Here is a 20,316-nt window from a genome sequence, read left to right as displayed (position 1 = left end):
CGGGCGTGGGGTGAGGATCTGCTCCTGACGGAGCGAGGGTGACTGCACTGTCACTTGCTTGGTTGCCCAGACCTTGTGGCCTTCGTGCTCTGAGTCTCTGCAGCCAGTGGACAAGCATTCTTCCAGCGGGACACAGCGTTTGGTGACAGAGATGCTGTTTCCGGTGACTTCCATTGTGTGCTGAGTGTAGCAATAGCGGGTCTCTGTCAACAGAGAAAATACGCCTTAATCGAGGTGGGAAATGCGAGGCTGGCTTGCCTGGAAGGAACACGACAGGAGTGTGGACACAATACCCGCAAAGTTCTAACAGCACACGGGAGGCACAGGGCCACAGGCACACGTCCCCCCAAAAATCTCCCCAGAAAGTCGCACTTTGCCGTAGGCCAGCCTGCCAGAGAACAGTGGTCTCTCCGGCCTTTGTGACCCCTGTACAGTAAGATACAGTGACATCACTCTTTGGTTTTGCACACATTTTGCCATTGTCCTGATTTTTATTTGTGGCGGACGAGTGGTCTAGAGGGTTGACTTGGGAGGTGAACTTCCATGGTTTCTTTCAGGAAAAAGGCAGGGTGAAGAGGTTCAGAGAACACAGGGCTAAAAGCAAAACAGGCAGATAACAAAGGCTGGTGTGCGTGTGTGTGTGTGCGTGTGTGCGTGCGTGCGTGCATGTGTGTGTGTGTGTGTGTGTGTGTGTGTGATCGGGATTCCCACACAAGGGCTGAAATGGATTCATTTTACACGGAGGAGATAGCACTATCCAAAAAAAAGAACTTCCTGCCAACGAGCACAGCTGGATCCTAGGCTGCCTCTGGGAAGAAGCCCTCACCAGCAGGGCAGGTGCTCCAAAGCTGCGGAGCTCTGTCTCTCTTCGCACGATTTCCATGTCTTCCCGGGGTGGCCGATGGTGGCCACTGTCGGGGTTAGCAGAGATTCTTCCATGTCTTAGGACTTTCAAAGCTTTCAACGTGTTCCAAAGTAGAGAAATGTTTTAGCAGTAATTAAAAAACTTAAGAAAAATGGCTTTGTCAATGTAATGCTTGAAGGCCTCCAGGCAGCACTCAGCTCTCTAAGCCTGGGACTTAGGAGAATGTTCTTATTCCATTTTCACATTAAAAAAGAAAATGAATAATTCTTTAGAAACGTCATTGAGCTATTTTTCATCCATATCTTGGACCCAACTTTGCATGCTTTATACATTTTGGATATTTAGTGGCTAATATGGAATTATGACCTCCTGTGATATTATTTATTAGGCAATAAAGACTCCTTCTACCAGATTCTGTCGTGATTTGGGCTGTTTTTAACCAGAGTACTAGTGTTCAAAGAAGCAAGTTTAAGAATTTTAGGTCCTGAGAAAGAGCTAATAAGGACCACACTGACACACCTCATAACACTCAGGGTTTGGTGGACTTCACAGACACCTGCACCTGACGGGCCCCGACGGGCCTCTGCCCGAGGCTCAGGGCAGCACCTCCGAGGGCTTAGGCTGTGGTGGGTGTGCCTGGGCAGAGCGGGGTCCACACCTCCACTTCACGCTGTCTCCACGCTGCATGTGGCTGGAATTCTGTTCCTGGGAATTGGGTCAAGGCAGCCTCCAGCGCCTCACTCAGGGTTCCGGGGAACTCGCTGGGAGTAGGCTAAGCAAGGTCATTCTGGGAGTGAAGAGTTGAACGTTTTACACCTGGCAATGATTCTCCCAAAGTCCTAGACTATTTTCAAGTTGGAGTAATAGCCTTAAGAAGAGAAGTCAGTTCTCTTCTTTTAAGGGCTCTGGCAGGTTTTGACAGCCGGAGGCCAGTGGTCGGGAAGATTCACCACATCGCCGAAGAGGGCCACTTTACTTCTTTCGCACACTTGCGGACAGCTATGGCCACAACGGAGACACCTGCCCCACCCCCACCGCAACTTCAAATGCTCTAGAAGGCAATAAAAGCAGGAATGTTCTTATCTCCTGTCTCCTCTCCACTCAGGCAACTAGGAGCAGCTGCCAGAGGTTTATTGCTCCAAATGTAAATCTGAGCAGATAAGATCATACTCCTATGGAATAAGTAAATCACCACAAGGTTTCAGTTTGCGAAATTAGGCCTGTCCCCCAAGCAATGAATTATTTTAAGTAAGTCTTAAAATAACAATCGGTGAACTTGATATTAGTACGTTTTATTCATACTTTTCTTTCCGTAACATGTTCCCTTACTAATTTATCAATGGGAGCTTAGTCCATTGAATAAAAGTAGTGGCAACAACTTGTGAAATTATTTTTTCCAGAAAATGTGTAAATCCTAAGTACCCAGCAAGCCAATGCTTTCCACTCGAGGGGGAGAAGGGAAGTCAGTGAAGATTAGGAGTCAGAACTTTTTTTCTTTTTTCACCAAGTCCGATTCACATAGATTGAGAATGCTGCCTTTACGTGCAGCAGTAGAGACCTCAATTCTGAAGCATCAACCCCTCAAAAATATCCATTCCACTTCTTCTCTTACAGAACCCCTAGGTGAGTTATGAAATGTTAATGCAGAAAAAGGTTGTGTACGTAAATAAGTTTGGGGAACGCTCAAATAGAGTTGAACTAATTTTTTCAGTGCCTATTTTCTGAGGGCCTTTGATATGCATTGTGATCTGTGATCTCCAAGGGTGTGTGCAGGAGAGCAGGCGAAATTTCCCCAGCATTACTAGGTGGACCACATGCGGCTTATCACCGGACCGTAGGAGTGATAAAAACTGAGTGTTAGCCACAGAGCACCGTTTGCCATGCATTTTGAATAATCCTTGGGTTAGTAATGAGGTTACATGAGAATCAAGCTTGCTGATAACTTCACACTAAAAGGATTTCAAAGGCTTTTATCAAAAAGATAAAAGGCGGATTTGAATTTCTACCAGGTTAATTTTGGCCTCTAAAATCTCATATTCTGTAACTGCATAGTGTTCCCAGAAGTTGGGAAACAAGCCTTTGATTCACAGTAAAATCAGAACATGGGAGAGAGAGCTTGATCAACAATTGAAAAACACAAAATGCAGTTTTTATAAAGTTCACACACATGCGCGCACTCACACACACACGCTCACTCCATAACCTACTTTTGAAATTTAGAACTAGCTCAGAGCTAAAGTGCCTATTTTCACTGACTCACCAATACTGAGTTTCCAGTAGCAGAAAACATATTTAAATACTAGCTACACGAGAGATGATCTAAGCGAGCGTCAGGCACTCCTCTCTGGTACAGAGCCTTCTCACCATGCAAGTATTCCGTGTGGCTCTGATGCTACAAAACAGTTCCCCAGGTGCAAGAAAAGGAATGGGAGGAAAGGCATTTTAATAATAATAGTACAAACTACATTGAAAAATAAAAGGCTGGTGACATCTGTCTGGACACTGCCTGGCCTAAATCCTTCCTGAATCCAGCTCCTAGCCGCCCAGGCAACAACTGGCCTCAGTACCAAATGTCATCCCTTTTCCCACCCGTGGCCCTGTGGGACCTTCCTGGGGCCCGGGATTTCCCCTCTCCGTGCCTGAGCAGGGAGGGTCTCTCTGTGGTCCTGGACTCTTCTAGGTCTAATCTCTTCTGTGGGATTCCCGATCCTGGGCATCAGAGATTTGCCTCTGGATTTTCTCCTACATCTCAGATCTCTTCTCTTCCCATACTTTTCCTGAATGTTGACATTCTCCCATCTGTCCTGAAATTCTTGTCACTCGTGACCTCATCAGACTTCCAGTGCCACATCTTTACTTTTTTGTCCTGAGCTACAGAATCAAATTTTCAGCTATCTCGTGGACACTGCTGGCATCACCTCACACCTCACGTCTCAAGCTAAACTCTCCCCGCTCACGACTGTTTATCTTCCTGCGTGCCTGCCTCCGGAAGAGACCTCCTGAGATGCGGCACCTTCATCTTCCTGTGCAACATGGACTCGAATCTTCGAAATCAGCTCAAATTTCTCTCCCCAGCCTGACAGATTCTATGTTCTCTGAAATGTCTCCATTATCCATTTTTTCAATTCTGGACCACACTGTTTCCTATTTTGTTGATTTGTTTTTGGATTTTTCCCTCTTCCCTCTCCTCTTTTCAAAGCAGGTATCAGACAACCACCAGATATATCCCTGAGACAAAGGCCAGGTCATGCTCCTCTTCACCTAGGTGAACACCTCATTTCAAAGAATGCTGTTGCCTGCTGCACTGCCAGAAGTGCTAGGCCTCCCCACTAGCAGGTAGGTTTGTGTGCCATCCTGCTCCTGAAACTGTACTTCTCTGATACCCTCAGTGACATTTCCAACTCAGAATTTCACACGTGAAACTCACCACTTAGGATTCAAAGTTCTCCTTGATCAGGACCAGACTAGCACAGCATGGCCTACTGTCTACCTCGACACACCGTGCCACAACTTCTGACTGCTCTTCATGACACGTTTTACGCATTCTCTCTCAGTCTGGAAGACTTTCCTACCTTCCACTCCTGAAACTCGAGACTCTCCAAGAGAATATGAATTGATAAATTCTGTGAAATCTTCCCTGATTTTCTTCCCAGCTAGGCCAACATTAATTTTTCCCTCTAAGCTGTCACAGTCCTCCTTTAACAAGATTATTTGCTATGTCCGGCTCTCCTTCTAAATTAGGATTTTTCAAGGTTAGCAAAATTGACCTTTACTTTTTTTTTAATGATGGCTATTTTTTGTTATTTTTAATTCAATCTGCGATAATTATAAATTCATATTAGTAACAATACAGAGGGATTTTATGTGCCTTTTGACCCATTTTTCTATACAGTAACACATCGCAAAAGTATAGCACCGTATCACAATAAAGGCATTGCCATTAATACAATTACCATACAGGGTATTTCCATCCCTAAGGATCACGTGACCTTTTACAGTCAAAGCTTCTGTCCTCCTGTGCCCATCCCTTCCTTAACCCTGGGAGATCACTACTCTGTGCTGCACTTCTAAAATTTTGTCATTTTAATAATGATACAAAAATGGAACCACAAGAGTGTGCAACGTTTTGGGCTTATTTTTACTCAGTATGATTGACAAGATCTATCTGGGTTACTACCTGTATCAACAGTTTGTGCATCTTGAATGCTGAGTAATATTCCACTGCATGAATGTACCAAAGCTGCATTCACACTCGCCCACTGAAAGGACATCTAGGTTGTTTCCAGATAGGGTCATTCATTATTCATAAAGTTTCTGCGTGAAGTTTTCATGGGACAAACGCTCAGGAGTGGAATCGCTGGTTTGTATGATAGCTGCATGCTGAGTTGTTCAGGCAAGTGCCACACTTTTCAGAGCGGCTGGAACCATTTTACCTTCCCACCGACAACATCTGACTGACCTAGTTTCTCCTCATCCTTAGCATTCAGCACTGTCGCTGGGTTTAGCCGTTCTGACAGGTGAGCCGCGGTATCGCACTGTGTTTAGTTTGCATTTCCCAGTGGCCATGAGGTACTGCTTTGCCACAGGCCCAAAAGCAGCAGGGCCCAGCCGGGGCTGAAGACTCCAGAACTGGGAGCGCGCCTGTTTTTAAGCTGATTTTTCAGGTGTTCATTACAGTAAGAGAACGCTGATGAACACACTGCTGTCACTTTTTACTCAGTCGGAGGTCTTCTTGGTGTGATGAGTGATGTGTTCAGTTGAAACGTGGGCACTTTGGTATTATGCTGTAACTCTATTCTGTGGTACTTCCCTGCCTGACAGCAGTATGAGTACCTCGCTAATGCTCCCCACGGGGTTTGCTGATACCGTGGTGGAAGGCGGCTTCATACCAATGGAGGACAGCGGCAGCTTGATGCTCCCGGAAGCCTCCTCCAACCCAGCTTCAGGGAGGCACAGGGACTGCTCCCTTTACTGTGAACGTGCAAGTGCAGCACATGCACACACCACACGGTCACCGCGGACATCGTGGGGAGATCTCACTCGTGACGGCCCCCAGTTTCCTTCCTGGTTATCATCCTAGCAGGGAGCCTGGGGTGCTCCTCGCCTCCTCTTGTGGTGTAAGTCTAAGCTCTCCATCCAGCCTTGGCTGGTGTGTGAGGGGATACATGTTTCCCGTGGGACTGGACTAGAGAGAGCACCTACTATCTAAAAGTGTTTTGTCTTCTCAGTACTTTGGCTGGTGAGAGCAAATGTTTTGGGGTTTTGTTCATGCTTGTGGGATTTCAGACTACTGACTTCTTCAATTCCAAGTCTAGAATATATGAGGCAAAAAGAATGTCCAGTAAATTCAGCACTGTGTTCTTCTTTGCGTCCTGAGGTTCATCGCATCTCTGTCATCTTCTCTATCTTTCCCTTTCAGCACTTTACATTTTAGTTTGTTTTTATTCATGGTTTTATTTTTAAAACAAATAGAGAGAGTTCAGGATTTTTAACTGCACTTACTTGGAGAGATAGAAAGGTAGTTCTGCTCCATCGTTCCAGAAGTGGAAGTCTGCAGCACGTCTGAAATTTCAGGCTAGATAATTTACTTAGGGTAACTGTGGGATGTTTGTAGCACCCATGCCGTTTTCTGACTAGAAGCCCATGCCACCCCCCTGGTTGTGACGAAAATGTCTCCAGATATTGACACTACCCCCAGGGTGGGGAGGATCACCCCTGGTTGAGACCCACTGCTCTGGATTACACTACTGAGAAGCGGTCCGTTCTCGTGCGTGCCAGCACGGCCCTCGACGTGTATCACAGGATCTAGCGCCGCACGGCAGATACAGAAGGTCTGATGAACATGGATAGGTGTGAAGGAATCATCTAGCCAAACTTTTCTACTCTTATTTGAACCAGATTAAAACATTTTAATTAGCTGTATGATGTCTATCACATCTTGTCCATGTCTGTGTTTTGAAATGTCTGATCCAGTTTGAGAGTGAAATAACTGCAGTGCTACAAGAGAGGCAATTTTCATGCAGTATAACTGCTTGGAAGATTATCTGTCAGGATCCGCTGAGAGTAAACCCAACTATGTTCTATAACCAGAAACTCCACCCTTGGATATATACCCAATGAGAGGAAGCAGTGAAGTATCTTTGCATGTTTATAGGACTGCTGTACAAATGAAAACAAGAAGCAACCAAGTGCCCATTAACAGTTAAATAAATGAATTATGCCATGTATTATTCACTTAACAACGAGACAACTAGATCTAACAAAATGTATGAATCACACATAACATTAAGTTAAAAAAGCCCAACACAGAGTTTGTATTGTGGTGTTCCACTGCTACAGAGAGCCCAATATGAGGCAAAACTAATGTACTTTACTGACAATCAGGAGGAAACTATATTACTTTGCCAAGGCTGCCACAAAAACTACCACAGACTGACGGACTTCAACAAAGGTTTTCTCAGTGTTAGAGGCTAAAGTTCCAAACCAAGGCGTTGACAAGGCTGACTTCTTCAGAGGGCTCTGTCCTGGGCCGGGTGATCACCAGCTCCCCGCTGCACCTTCTCATCCTCTGGCCCTGTGCACGGCCGTGTCCCACTGTCCTTGCATAAGGACACCACGCTTACGGCCAGCGACTGCTTAATCCTAATCACCTCTTTACAGGTCCTCTCTCTCAATGCAGTCACATTCTGAGCTGCTACAGATTAGGGTTTCAGTACATGAATTAGAAAGGAACACAACTCAGCCTATAATGGCGGCCCCTGGTAGTGGGGGAAATGATTGACTCCTGGAAATGGCACTTCTTCATCCGGGTTCTGGGGCCGGGAATACAGCTCAGTGGCGCAGCGCCTGCCTGGCAAGTGCGAGGTCCTGAGTCCAATTCCTGGTACTAAACAACAACAGCAACAACAACAAAAAACCAACTTACGAGTCTGGGTTCTGTTTATACACTGAGCTCAATTTGCAGAACACTGACATTATTCTATGAGGAGTGATCAAACACGCAGTGGATGTCTGCATTGTTAAAAATTATTACAAAAAATCCACATTGCCATTAATCCCCTCAGCAGTCCCCTTGCTTCTAACGCACTTGCGCCATCCCTTTTGTGCGTCTTTGCGCGCTACAATCAGAACAGCGTGAATGCAGAATACTGCGGACTCTGCCGCCAAGTGCCAGCCAATGGGAGGCAGGCTTGTACAAAGACCACGGCGCGTTCACGTCAGCTCTGTTCCCTGCATCTGGCGCTGTGTGACTCCTGGCTCTTCTCCAAAGTCAAGATGACAATGAGAAGTTAACGTTTTGAATCAATTCAGGGCATCAAGGCAGCCATTATGGTGCAAATAAAGACACACAAAACTGGTCCAGAAAATGTATTTTTCAATCACATTATATATGTATATTATACCTTAATTTAAAGTTCAATAAAATTGAAAGTGAAAGAAAAAAAGAGCCCAAGTTGAAAGACGGACTCCCAATTGAGCTGCAGAGAAGTGGAGCTATTTAAAGCTTGCCCTGATTAGGAATTATTTCAGGGTCTCCGGCATTGAGCCAAGCAGATTATTCTCTTGGATTTCCTGCTCCTATCAATGACCTTGCACATATTCCTAAAAAGGACTTATTTTTCTTCTCTTGTCCCATGTAAGAAATTCCTCAAGGCAGAAATTAAAAATAAATGAGTGTTCATCAACCTGATTAAGTCGTGACTGGTCTCCCTTCTGCAATCAGCACCTCAGGCAGAAACTGCCAGACACTTCCCTATCTTTTCAAAAAGTTACCCATACTTCCTAAGGACAGGTGTCACCCTGAAGGAGTCACTCTTTCCCTCTTTTGGTTTTTGAGGCAGGGACTCGCTGTGTACTTCCGACTAGTCTTGAATTCACCATGTAGCCCAGGTTGGCCTCGAACTCATGGTGATCCTCCTGCCTCAGCCTCCTGAGTGCTGGGATTACAAGCATACACCACCATGCCCACCACCCACCAGGAGCTTCTCTTTTAAAGCAAATCACTGATATTCAGAAAGCACCATATGTATTACCAGGCAAAGGCCAAAAACAGAGTTAGGAGGGAACGTAAAAGCAGTGAGCGGCGAGGGTGAATAGGACTTCACAGTTAACGATGGCTAAAAGAAACCCACCAGGCAAGAGCAGCAAATGGACAGGTCCCACCCAAGGCCACTGTACTGTTCAGAAGCATCTAGACAAAAATATTACGAACTTGAGTAGGTTAGATGCACTCCGTGTACCTAAAAAAAATCAATCTGTTATAGGATGACTGAACTTCTGGTTAAAAAGTTTGCTGGGAAAGTTTTAATTAAAGAATAATTCTGAGAACTGTGCTAGCTGAGATGGATTAGCCTGCATCCTCTCACCAAGAAACAGAGTCAAATTAAAGCAGCAGGACAAAACTAAGAGAACAAACATCTATATGGACGCATAGGAGAGCCGCCAAGACGGAGAATTCGAACAGCAAGGTGGCAGAGGAGAGAAGGCCTCATTTAGTGCAGCCTGAAACTCTCTGCCTGTTCTCCCCCTGAGGCGCTTGCTGACGCCCAAGCTGCACAGGTGCGGAGACTGAGAAGCCAGGCAGAGAGCCCTGCCAAGGGCAGAGAAGTAGGGCAGGGCCCTCGTCAGTCTCCAGGGCACTCGACGCAGGAGCTGGAGTTCAGAGCTGGCACGGCAGCCAGGAGGGAGGCAAGACTGACAGGTGGGGGGTAGAATTCAAGGCTGGCAGTTACTTGTTTAGCACCTTCAAAATGTCATTAACTTCTATTGTTTCTGTCCATACTAAGTGTTGGCGCGGTGGTACAGCAGCTGGCACTGTGTGCTCGGCTGGTGAGAGTGTAATCAGTACAGGGACTTAAAAACCATTCGGCAGCACTTGGTGAAGCCAACAGCTACATGTCGCACATCCGGGAACAACACTTCCTGCGGTAGACCTGGCAGAAATGCACACAGATGTCCATCAGAAGACACAGCTAAAAACGTTCACAGCATTCTGAAACTACACACCACACAGTGTTCAACAGCAGTGGGATGGATGCAATTTGGAACGTTCATCAAATGATCCTCTCTACATCTGTGAGACAGAAAGACTTTTTGCTCACACACAGAAAATGAGTTACGTTCACATACACATATATGTGCATTTGAGAGCGAGGAACACACTCTTTCCAGCTCCGTTTATGTAACGCTTAGCCGTGGAAGGCCCAGTATCGTCACCGTCATGGGTGGTGGGCAAGGACCAGCACACCGTGGTGGCTCTCCTGCGTCACATGCATGTGCGTACCCAGCACGCTGCCCTTGTAACAATTTACCAACGTGCAGCCACGCCTTGTTCCCCTCCCTGAATGTATTTTAACGTTCAATTAAAATTTACTTTTTAGAGGAAGTCTAAGACTTCAATTTAGCAAGGTGACAGAGCAGATAACCTGAAAACCTTCTCATTACTTAGCAGCCAGAAGTAGCGAGTAAGGCATAACCAACATCTTTGTGAAGGCACCAACGAACTCTCCAGAAAGGGAAATCCCAGGGGCCCAACATGTACTGATTTTCCTCTCTTAGGGCAGAGGAAATTACAAGGCCTTGGGTCCTTATAAGAAATTACAAGGCCTTGGGTCCTTATAGGATTGAGGGACACCATGGAGTAATGCTAGAACCCTCCAAGGTTAAATCCTAAGTAAAAAAGAAAGGGGAAAAGGTCACTTTGGGTTAAGCAAAACAAAAAGGTTACCCCAGAGCACTGTGGCTGAAAAAAGTAAGTAAAAAGAAGTATTTCCTGGAAGTTTGTAAGGCTGAGCTAGAGAATCACATATATCTCCTGCTTGTATCAGGAGCCACCAGATAACTGATCTGGAAAGTCATCAAGGAACATGTTCATTAATTCACTTCCACAGAAACACAGCCGCAAGACACTGGGACTGAAAGGATACACATCCTCTATCTCTGAATTTGTCTTCTGACTTTCTATCCTCAATCATTTCTAAGGAAGAGTGTGTCTTACAGGGACAAAACTGAACTTCCTAACTAAGAAGGAGAATAATACTCCTTGCTTAGATGTCCTCCACAAAACAAGGCTTTAAAGAAACTATGTTTCCGACTCGATGTTTAACTCTGCAAGTTCATAATAAGCACTTAGATGCTCCTCTTTCAAGGAGCTTTCAGTCTGGCAGCACAGAGACAAGCATGGCACTGTGGCCTGGATCCAGGCCTGCGACGTCAGCCCTTAGTTTACTTCCCGCAACTGGTCTCTCATAGAACATTTCAAGGTCCTTTCTCGTCCTGGTTCATAACAATTCAAGACAATTGAACAGATGTATAAGCGCTGAGTTATGGCAGGCCGCTTAAACCCTCAGCTGGGGAGCGTGCACACAGCCATCGGTCTGTAAGCACCAGGGACAAAAGCAGTGCGATGGAGGAGGAAGCACTCACACAACACATCTTTCTGTTTTCTTTCGCTTTTTGTGGTACCAGCTATTGAACCCAGAGCCTTTGCATGAGCTACGTCCTCAGCCTTTCTTATTTTTAGGCAGGGTCTCACTATTTCTGAGACCGGCATCAAAGTCGCAAGCTTTCTGCTTCGGCCTTCCAGAGGGCTGGGATTACAGGTGTGCGCCCCCATGCCCCACCGCAACACACACTCTGAAAGTAACAGGAAGCCCGGGCCTCCATTGCTGCAGAAGTGGTGCTAGTCAGGGCCCAGCTTTCTTGAGGCCTGTGGGGCCAAACGATAATTCACAAGTCTGCTGGTTCCATGACAGTCAGCTTCTATGATATGCTATGTCTCCATACGTATCCGCTTGACTGAGTTTAGCTTTGGAAAATTCTTACAATTTGGTCATTAGGGAAGTGGCTTATGCCACATAGATTAGATCAGTGATGGCAAATCTTTCAGAGCTCCCAATGATATAAATGGCCTGTTGGGGCACACGTGCCACAGGTTCGCCACCAGTGGGTTAGATCAAATGCACGTTAGAAATCATTGTTTTCACCTTTAACGAGTTGCGTTTAATCACGTGATGATTAAGATGTAATTAAACATGTCACAAAACAGACAGAGCCCGGGAAAGGCTCTCCACATCAGCTCCTGGGCCATCCCTGCCAAGCCCCTCGGTCCTGCCTAGAGCGCCTCCGGGTAATGATAAGCAGACAAAACAAATTCAGGGCTAATTGCTAAAGGCATTGCATATTTTAGTCTAATAATAAAATGGTGCTATTTTATTGTAGAGAAATCTAGAGAAAACCTAGAAGAAAGAGCAGAAGACACAGGGGACGTCTGCTTGGCCAAGCAGGAAGCCGAGCAAGGCTTCCCCTCCTTGTGGATTGTGGCCCTGCCTTCTCACCCTTACCTGATGCTCAAGGCTCCACAGAAATAACTCCCACTGTCATCCCACCAAAACAACCTGGTCCTGGGTTATTTTGCTCCTATTATTTTTTGAGACAAACCAGCTGCTCCTCCTCGATCAGGTCTGTCCCTGTCCACTGAGCACACGGGAAATCCTGTTTCCGCAGCATCACGGTGAGGGGCTTCCCAGAGGACTTTACCCTTCAACCCTCTGCACCCACTCCCCCGCCGTGGGGCCGCTGCGGCCTTCCCGGCCCATGGCGCTCTCGCTGGCCACCTCAGCCCCCACAGGCTTCTCTTTCCTTAAAGTCACACAGCACTTAAAGCCATGAACACTGGCACTGAACTTTATCCTGCTATTTTTGACATTGGATACATTCAGATCTTATCTCCCAGGCTAAACTGTCTGCTCCTCAAAAGAAGAAACCAGATTCCTATCTTTTACTGCGTAATCACCCACGCGGTCTGGGACAGTTGTTTCATGTTACGAATCTCAGTGCGTGATTTTTCATTTATCCCTACAAATTTAAGGACAAAGAGAGACAAGCGGAGGGGACGAAAGGGAGAAGGGGAAATTCGTGTGAAGACCACTGTGAGACCTTTAGGTATCTGTACTTTAAGGGAATGATTCTGATCCCAACAGAAAGCATCAAGATGGGCCTTTCTTTTGCTCTGAGAGGCGTTCAGGCACAGTGCCTCCGGTCACCGTCTATCCTCCGGGACGGGGTACACTCGTACCTCGTCACTGTAGAGAGCGCCAAGTCACATTCCCTCCTTTTCCTCCTCATAATCCCTACTAAGGTCACCTAGAGTTAGCTTAGGCTAAGAGGAACATATCACACTTTGCTATGGCCTGGATGTGTCCTCCGAAATTCTTATGCTGAAACTTAATCACCGATGTGACAATGAAAGGCAGCATCCTTAGGAGACAGTTAAGTCATACAGGTGTGACCATCGCAGGTGGAATTAGGACCCTTTCCAAGAGGCTCACGGGAGTAGGTCTGTTCCTTTCTATTCCTTCCACCTCTTACTCCATGAGGACGCAGTCCCTCTCCTCCAGAGAGGAGGGCACCATTTTAGAAGCATAAAGACCAGGCCCTCACTAGCCCTGCTGGCCCCTTGATCTCGGCTTTCCCAGCCTCCTGCACTGTGAGAAATAAATTTCTGTTCTTTATAAATGACTGAGCCTGAGGTCCTGCATCATAGCAGCACAAATGGAACGACGTTACGATTCCTGTACACCAGCTCTGACCAGTCAGTGGCAACCGTTTGAGAAGTGAATCGGCAAGTTCTGTCGCAGCAGGGGTCAGCCCAGAAGTCAGTGGAAACCCACACAGACCATCGTCTTCATTCAGAGTCATGCCTGCAGTCATCAGAGTTTGCTTCCTGTGAGAGTCACCAAAGGAAGTTTAAAAACTTCTCCTTCCTAATTCATTCAGGTCATTAGCAACTCACTCATTCACTTAGAGAGCTGCCAGAACACACTGGCTCACCCGGAAATGAGCTGGGGTGACAGAGCGCGAAAGGGACAGGACTGATCACGGATTACCCGCGTGACTGGGCATCTGACTGTGACCGAGCAGTCTTAGGGGTCTTGCGTTCCTCTCCCCTATAATCTCTTAGGCCCGCCATTCTCCCCTGACATCAGAGTAAGGAGGAATGTAGAAATGACAACGCATTGCTTACCAAATGTCAGAGAAGCCCCCAGTGGTTCTTGCCCTTGACCATTCATTAGATCGCCTAGGATATTTAAAAATTTCCAAAAATGCACAATCCTGACTCAGAGCTACGGGCTCCATTTCCGCAGAGCTGTGGTTTCTCCCGTGTGCTCTCCAGTCCAGCAATGTCTTCTCCACCTGCAGACTCTGAAATGGAAACTGTCAGCCCATCTCAGAGTTGATGAAGCAGACACAGGTGGAGCGTGGGGACGGTAGCAGCTGTCTGTTTTAATAAGCCCTTCCTGGAGTGATGATCAAGCTAAGGTTTAGGAGCCATTGGTCTGGGCAAGGCATAGGTCTGTGAGTTTGAAAAATTCCACGGGTGTTGTCTACTGAGCAGTGCAGGTGGAGACTTCTGGTTAAGTAGTTCTAGCTTGGGCAGCTGACACCTGTCTTTTAATGGTGTCTTCCACACTTGCCCGATTTTCAGTCCACCATGGAAGCAGAATACTACTCACTGAGTGGAGCATGCGAGCTCTTCTGTCATGTTGAAAAATAATGAATTTGATGTGTTTAGTCCTTTTAACAACTGAGTCAGATCAATAGTTAGGTACATTAACTACTCACTTAAACATCTGTAGGTACAAATGCCCATCTTCATCACCCCCCTATAATCCTTTGGGGGAATTTTCATCACCCTCCCCCTCGCTACCAAATCAATCCTCTTCCCTCCAAAATAAAACAGTCAATAAACAATGACTCCCCTGCCAAATATAAACACCATTTTTGCTTCTTAGGATAAAGGAGATGTGAAAATGATGGGTCTTCCTTTGGAAATGAGCTTTTCAGCCAAAACTTCAAACTTCAGTTGGGTACCATCTGATCCTTCAAAGAGACCTTAAGAGTTTAAGAAGCTCAGGACTTTTATTTGTGCATTACTGACATTCAGAATTCTTACTTTCATGCACTCTTGGGATAGAAGTCTCTGGCAAGATGCGTAATAAATGGAACCTTTATACGAGCATCAATTCATAATTGACATGAAAGAAGCTACTATGCAATGACTAATGCTTCAAAGAGTGGTGAACAGGCTGGCTGCTCTCTTCTTCTTGGGCATTGGGCTGGCCCAGGGTGGAGAAGTCTCCCTTACATCCTGCGGCACTTCAAAGATGAAAAAGGGAAAAATCCTATGGATCCTTTCATATCTCTGGCAGTCTTTTAGGATAAGTTACTGGTGCAGGGAAAAAAAAGAAAAATTCTAATAGCCTTAGACACAGGGAGCAGTTAGGATTGCAAGTACACACTGAAGTCTATGGAGCTGCTCACTCAAAAAAAAAACAAAACCAGCTCCAGGACCCCAGTCTGTCTACTGAGCGTTTACCTCGAGGACAGTAGATGTCAGGAGCCCACCGGTTGCATTCATAATTGTCTGCTGCCTTTTCACAGGTGAAACATTTAAACCCACCAGGATACGGGGTGGCTATAAAAATCAAAAGAAAAGATTGATTTTTAGACTGCGTACAGAATCCTGTGAAGAAAATATATTCATTTTTAAAAAAGAATTCTCCAGATAATTCTCAAGTATCTTAGAAAGCTAAACATTCAACTTTCACATGACCCAGCGATTTCACTCTGAGAAATTTATTCCTGAGAAGTGAACACTCATATTCACACACAAAAACTAAATACAAATGTCCACAGCAACTTTACCTCTAATCTGAGAAACTGAAATGTAAAACTCTCTAAAATCTGCAACTTCTTTAACACCAACATGGCACCCCCCAAAATAACACCGGGCGTCATATGATGAGTCTTACTCAACATGCAGGAGCGCTAAAAACATTCTATAAAATTACCTCCATTCTATCTACATTGAAAGTGTATATGCAACATTATTGAATTTCATGTCATACTTGGGTCTCTTCCCTAAAATATCTCATGACGTATGTGCAAATATTCCAAAATCCAAAACAAAAATTCCAAAATTTGAAACACCCCTGGTCGCAAGCATTTTGATGAAGGATACTCAACATGTAATGACCAAAATTGGAGACACCCAGATACCTTTAAAGATGAATGGTTAAGCAAACTGTGATTTATCCATACTGTAAAATACTCGAGAGTAACAAAAAGGAGTGAACTACTAACATCTTAACAACTTGGATACATTTCCAGGGAGTTACTGCTAGTCAAAAAAAGCTAACCTGGGTCGGGGTGTAGCTCAGTGGCACAGTGCCTGCCTGGCAAGTGCAAGGCTCTCGGTTCGATGCCCAGTACCAAAAGATAAAAGAGAAACTAACTCAAAAAGCTATATACTGTATGTTTCCATTTAGGTGGCATTTCTGCAAGGACAAAATCATTTTGGAACTGGAGTACAGGCGGGCGGTTGCCAGATGTTTGGGCTGGGCAGTGCTGGAAGAAGGGAGCTGTGAGGCACACAGCTGCAGCGAGCCGACCACGGACTCCATCCCCTCCCCTCCCGCAGGCTGCCTCCTCTCGCCTTCAGCGGGACCATCCTCCAGGACTTGTGCTCTTTGCCACACCTGTAAGCTCAGCGCAGCAGGCCTTCCGGCACAGGACGGGAGCTGACGGGGAATGCCAGGCCAGCGTGTTCTGTGTCCTTCGCACCAATGTGCTTTTAACTGCCTCATGGCTCTAATCATTTTCTTGCATGGCTCCTTAGAGTTCTGCCCTTCACTAACAAGAAAAAAGTTGTGCATTCTTTCTAAATTTGTAAAATTACCTGGCCTATTTGAAAGCTGCAAACACAAACTCTTCATCTGCGGGAGCCAACTGTCCTCTCCTGCAGGTGGCTGAGCCTGTGAGTGCCGCAGATAGAAATGATCATCTCAGGGTAAATTACTTTGCCCACATGGAACCAATTAAGCATATTACCAAGAATAACGACAGAAGAGGCAGCAACTTAACCCTAGGATTATGGGCCAGATATAACTTTGATTTTCACCTTGCCTAGAAGAGCTGCCCATCCATGTACTTGCCTACAGTATTCCACAGAGCTGTGACAATATCCAATACCCTACACAGCCAAAAGTCAGAAACCAAAAACGACAAGCCATTGGCCCTTTTTATGGAGCCTCTGAGAGTTGTATGTTCCTCCAAGCAGTTGGTGACTCTAATTTATAAACAATGATAGCAAAGGCCTAGATCATCTTACAAAGTAATAGAAAGTGACTGGGAGACAGCCACTTCATTCCCATGAGGAAATTTTGCTGTGCAGATAAAGCTCTCCTATTGCAGAATTTTCATAACCAGAAGAAAGTATTCTGTGAAATTATATATAAGTAATTTGTGTACCTACGTCCCATCACCTACATAAGTGAGTTACATTTGAATTGAAAGATACATTTTGGTGAGGACGTGCCTGAAGAATTTAAAACAAACCATCCTCAAATACCAAAGTCACTCAGCATTCTTATGGATATTTTAAATAAATTGTTTTTACATTTATCATTATAAAAAACATATGAAATATTTTGGAAAACTGTCTTCATTGAACACATTAAGATACTTTCACTATTAACTTTAAAATATTTAATACATAACTTTGAGAGATAAAACTTTAAAATAGCTTATAAAATGTGAAATGGGAGGATCAAAGCTTTAGGCATAAAGGATATGACCATGAACAGCGTTTCCCAAAACACGATCATCACATCTACCAAGGTTTATGACTGCAAGCTAGTCACACCGCTTCAGTTTGCATGATTAATTCACTAGAGCATCTAATTTTATCTGTCTGTCAGTGCAGCCAAAAAAATTTTTGGCTAGGGTGTTGGATTAGTTATTCCTGGAAACTTTCCCATCCAAGAGATAAATTAAGAACTGAATGAAGATTGATGATCCAACTGCTCTGCGAACAAAGTTACTGAGGACCAAACACAAATAAGTTGTATTGTTCCCCAAATTGGATTTTCATTAGACTTTTCAAGATGATCTTTTACGAAACAGTGACACACTAAGTTAAATACTGTCATTTCTTACATAAGTAGGCCTGGACTCTGAAGTTACCCAAAGGATGTTGAAACCTAAACAGGAGTATGAGCTAAAATACTATGGCGGCAAAACAAAGCTTTGTTTCAAACCATTTATCTCTGAATGAGCTTATCAGCATATATCATTGGCAGTTAACCAAAGGATCATATTTTTGGTTAGTTTTATTTTAAAATCTACAGCTTCATATCTGTGTTCATTCTCAAGGATTCCAGCTTAGTATTTCCTTATAGGAACTTTTATTGATATCTTGGCAGGTGTGCTGATCAGTGAATAGTCACTGATCAGTGACAAATCGGTCCAAACATACTCATCTTTCAGTGGCTAATTATAGTACAAATCAAGTAAAGAGTTAAATTCTTCCCTCCAGAGATATTTAGGCAAAAAAAGGTCAACAGATGAACAACTATCTCCAGTAACTTGCTAACTGATACTGCATCTGATAAAGAGGTTTTTCTTTCTTTTTTTTTTAAAGGACGGAAAGAGATTCCTAAGAGATGTGCTATTTTCTTCTTTGTTACTTCAAAGCTTTATAGAGCAAGCAGAGCTTCAGATCGCTGTGGCCCCAGCTGTGAATGAATCTAATTTGGCTCTTGATCACAGAGTTAATAAGCTTAGTACTCTGTATTTCAGGGCATAAGTCCTTGGTCCCTCAAGAGAAAGTGATTGTAAAGAGGAAAGAGACACCAAAGTGCCCAGTTACTTCCTGTAAAATAATATGTGCATTAACCCACATGGCCAGCCGTAGTTCAACCTACCGTAATTCACTCGTAAGCCACTGGAAAAGATTTAGTCTTTGTTTCCATCTCTCGGAACTTTTGCTTGGACAAAAGCCTTCAGTTACTGAAAAGGTGGTGAGAACGGACATTCTGAAATGCACGCTCATATGTAATGCAGCCAACCTTTTTCTATTCTTGCCAAATTAATTTGCACTGTTTTTGGAAATAACATTCAAATATTAAAATTCTAGAAATCTAATAAATTTATCTTTCTCTTCAGTCCACTTGGCAATAAAATATTGTCAGTGTAATTTCAGTATGAACACATTTCTGGTAGAAATGCCTTTCCCGGTACTCTTGGGGAAGCCTCCTGCCTCCAGGAGCTAGGGAATGTAGTACTACCGGGCTGCGAGTCAACATGTTAGCTCCCAGCCGGCCACTAACAAGACCTCCCACCAGGACACAGACCTCTGGTGCACAGGGTTCAGTAAAGGCTCAAAACATACATCCAGAGGGAAATTCAACTTTATTTTAGAAAAGACTTCCCCTCTATGAAAAGAAACGGAGGCCAAGACCAGACTGCAGCCTAGCAGCACTTTAAATTCTGTTACCTTGCATGATGTCTGACAGCCAAATAAGTAGCTCTCTTTCTCTTTCATATTGTTCTTATTTCGAAGGCTTTAATTAGACTTTCGTGTTTCAGCCATAAGCTAAGGAGAATCACCACTTTTCACATAAAAATAAGGGGGGAAGCACATACAAAGTGCAGAACAGATTGTCTTTAGGACAGTGCCCCAAGTTTGAAAGGTATCAAGCTTCTCCTTTTTCTTGGCTGAGGAACTTCGAAGTTTACAGCAGCAGAACGCAAAGGAGAATAGTCACGGGGCGCTGAATTTCCTCAGCCTGAGTTCGAGTCTCGCCCCGGGTGTTACTGACAAAGGTTGCTCCCAGCCTGTGGGAAGTGAGTTTACGTCTGGCATAGAAAGCTCGTCCTACATCACCACAGCCCTTGGGCAGGCGCTGAGCTTTTCCATGTAACATTAATGGGATCCAGCTGCTCCCTGACCCAACCATGGCTGTTCCGCCTCCATCTACAAAGCGAGGTGATTATATAAATAATGCAAAATCAAACTACACCTACGCTTCCCTCATATATTTTTTATGGCTTATGTTGAACAGGAGCCTGCTTATTGGTAGAAAGATCACTCCACCTAAACACGGCCTGATGCTGAAGGCAGAGGACCAGGGCCGTTTAAAAACTCAAAAGTGAAAACAAAAAACACACCGCAAACTTCTGAAATAGTTTGGCGAAGTGTGAAGTTAATCTGATTTGAAGTGGGTAGAATAAACAAAGTTCTGGCAAGAGGGAGCCATGCACTGTAACTTCACTCCAACAAGAATTTGTATCGTCACCATTCCGGAGATACTCTTAAAGGGAACTTGGGCCCAGGCTTGGCGGTGAATCACCTACTTATAATCTCGTTTAGGAACAACTTCTATCGTTCTCCGCTCTTCCAGATCATATCAGAAACCCCGCTAATTCTTCACAAGTTGAGTTCCTTCTTAGGAGTCCCTGGCTGTATTTAATTAGTATAAGTCATGTGAGCAGAACTTTCCTATCATCTTCTAAAGAAAAGTTGATCCCCCTGTGGCCTAGAAAAGTTTACCCTTCAAAGACCCCCTTCTAAAATCAACTTTTCAAACAGGGGCCAGTGAGCCCAGACC

General features: G+C 44.8%; 1 protein-coding gene across 2 annotated transcripts in view; it reads right to left on the bottom strand.

The window, feature by feature from the left end:
* Positions 1 to 20,316, bottom strand: part of Lypd6 (LY6/PLAUR domain containing 6) — a 70,356-nt gene that overhangs the window by 4,737 nt on the left and 45,303 nt on the right. For both annotated transcript variants that reach the window (XM_013517504.1, XM_005390802.2), the window contains exons 3-4: positions 15,243 to 15,341; positions 73 to 203 (exon numbers count right to left, since the gene is read on the bottom strand). In XM_013517504.1, the coding sequence (XP_013372958.1) occupies positions 73 to 203; positions 15,243 to 15,341 (230 nt within the window). The remainder of the gene's footprint in view (positions 1 to 72; positions 204 to 15,242; positions 15,342 to 20,316) is intronic.

Source organism: Chinchilla lanigera, unplaced genomic scaffold (genome assembly GCF_000276665.1).
Source record: "Chinchilla lanigera isolate Chin_1 unplaced genomic scaffold, ChiLan1.0 scaffold00039, whole genome shotgun sequence".
NCBI lineage: Eukaryota > Metazoa > Chordata > Mammalia > Rodentia > Chinchillidae > Chinchilla > Chinchilla lanigera.
Note: the sequence above shows the minus strand (reverse complement) of the source record. Positions and strands in the feature narration are given on the sequence as shown.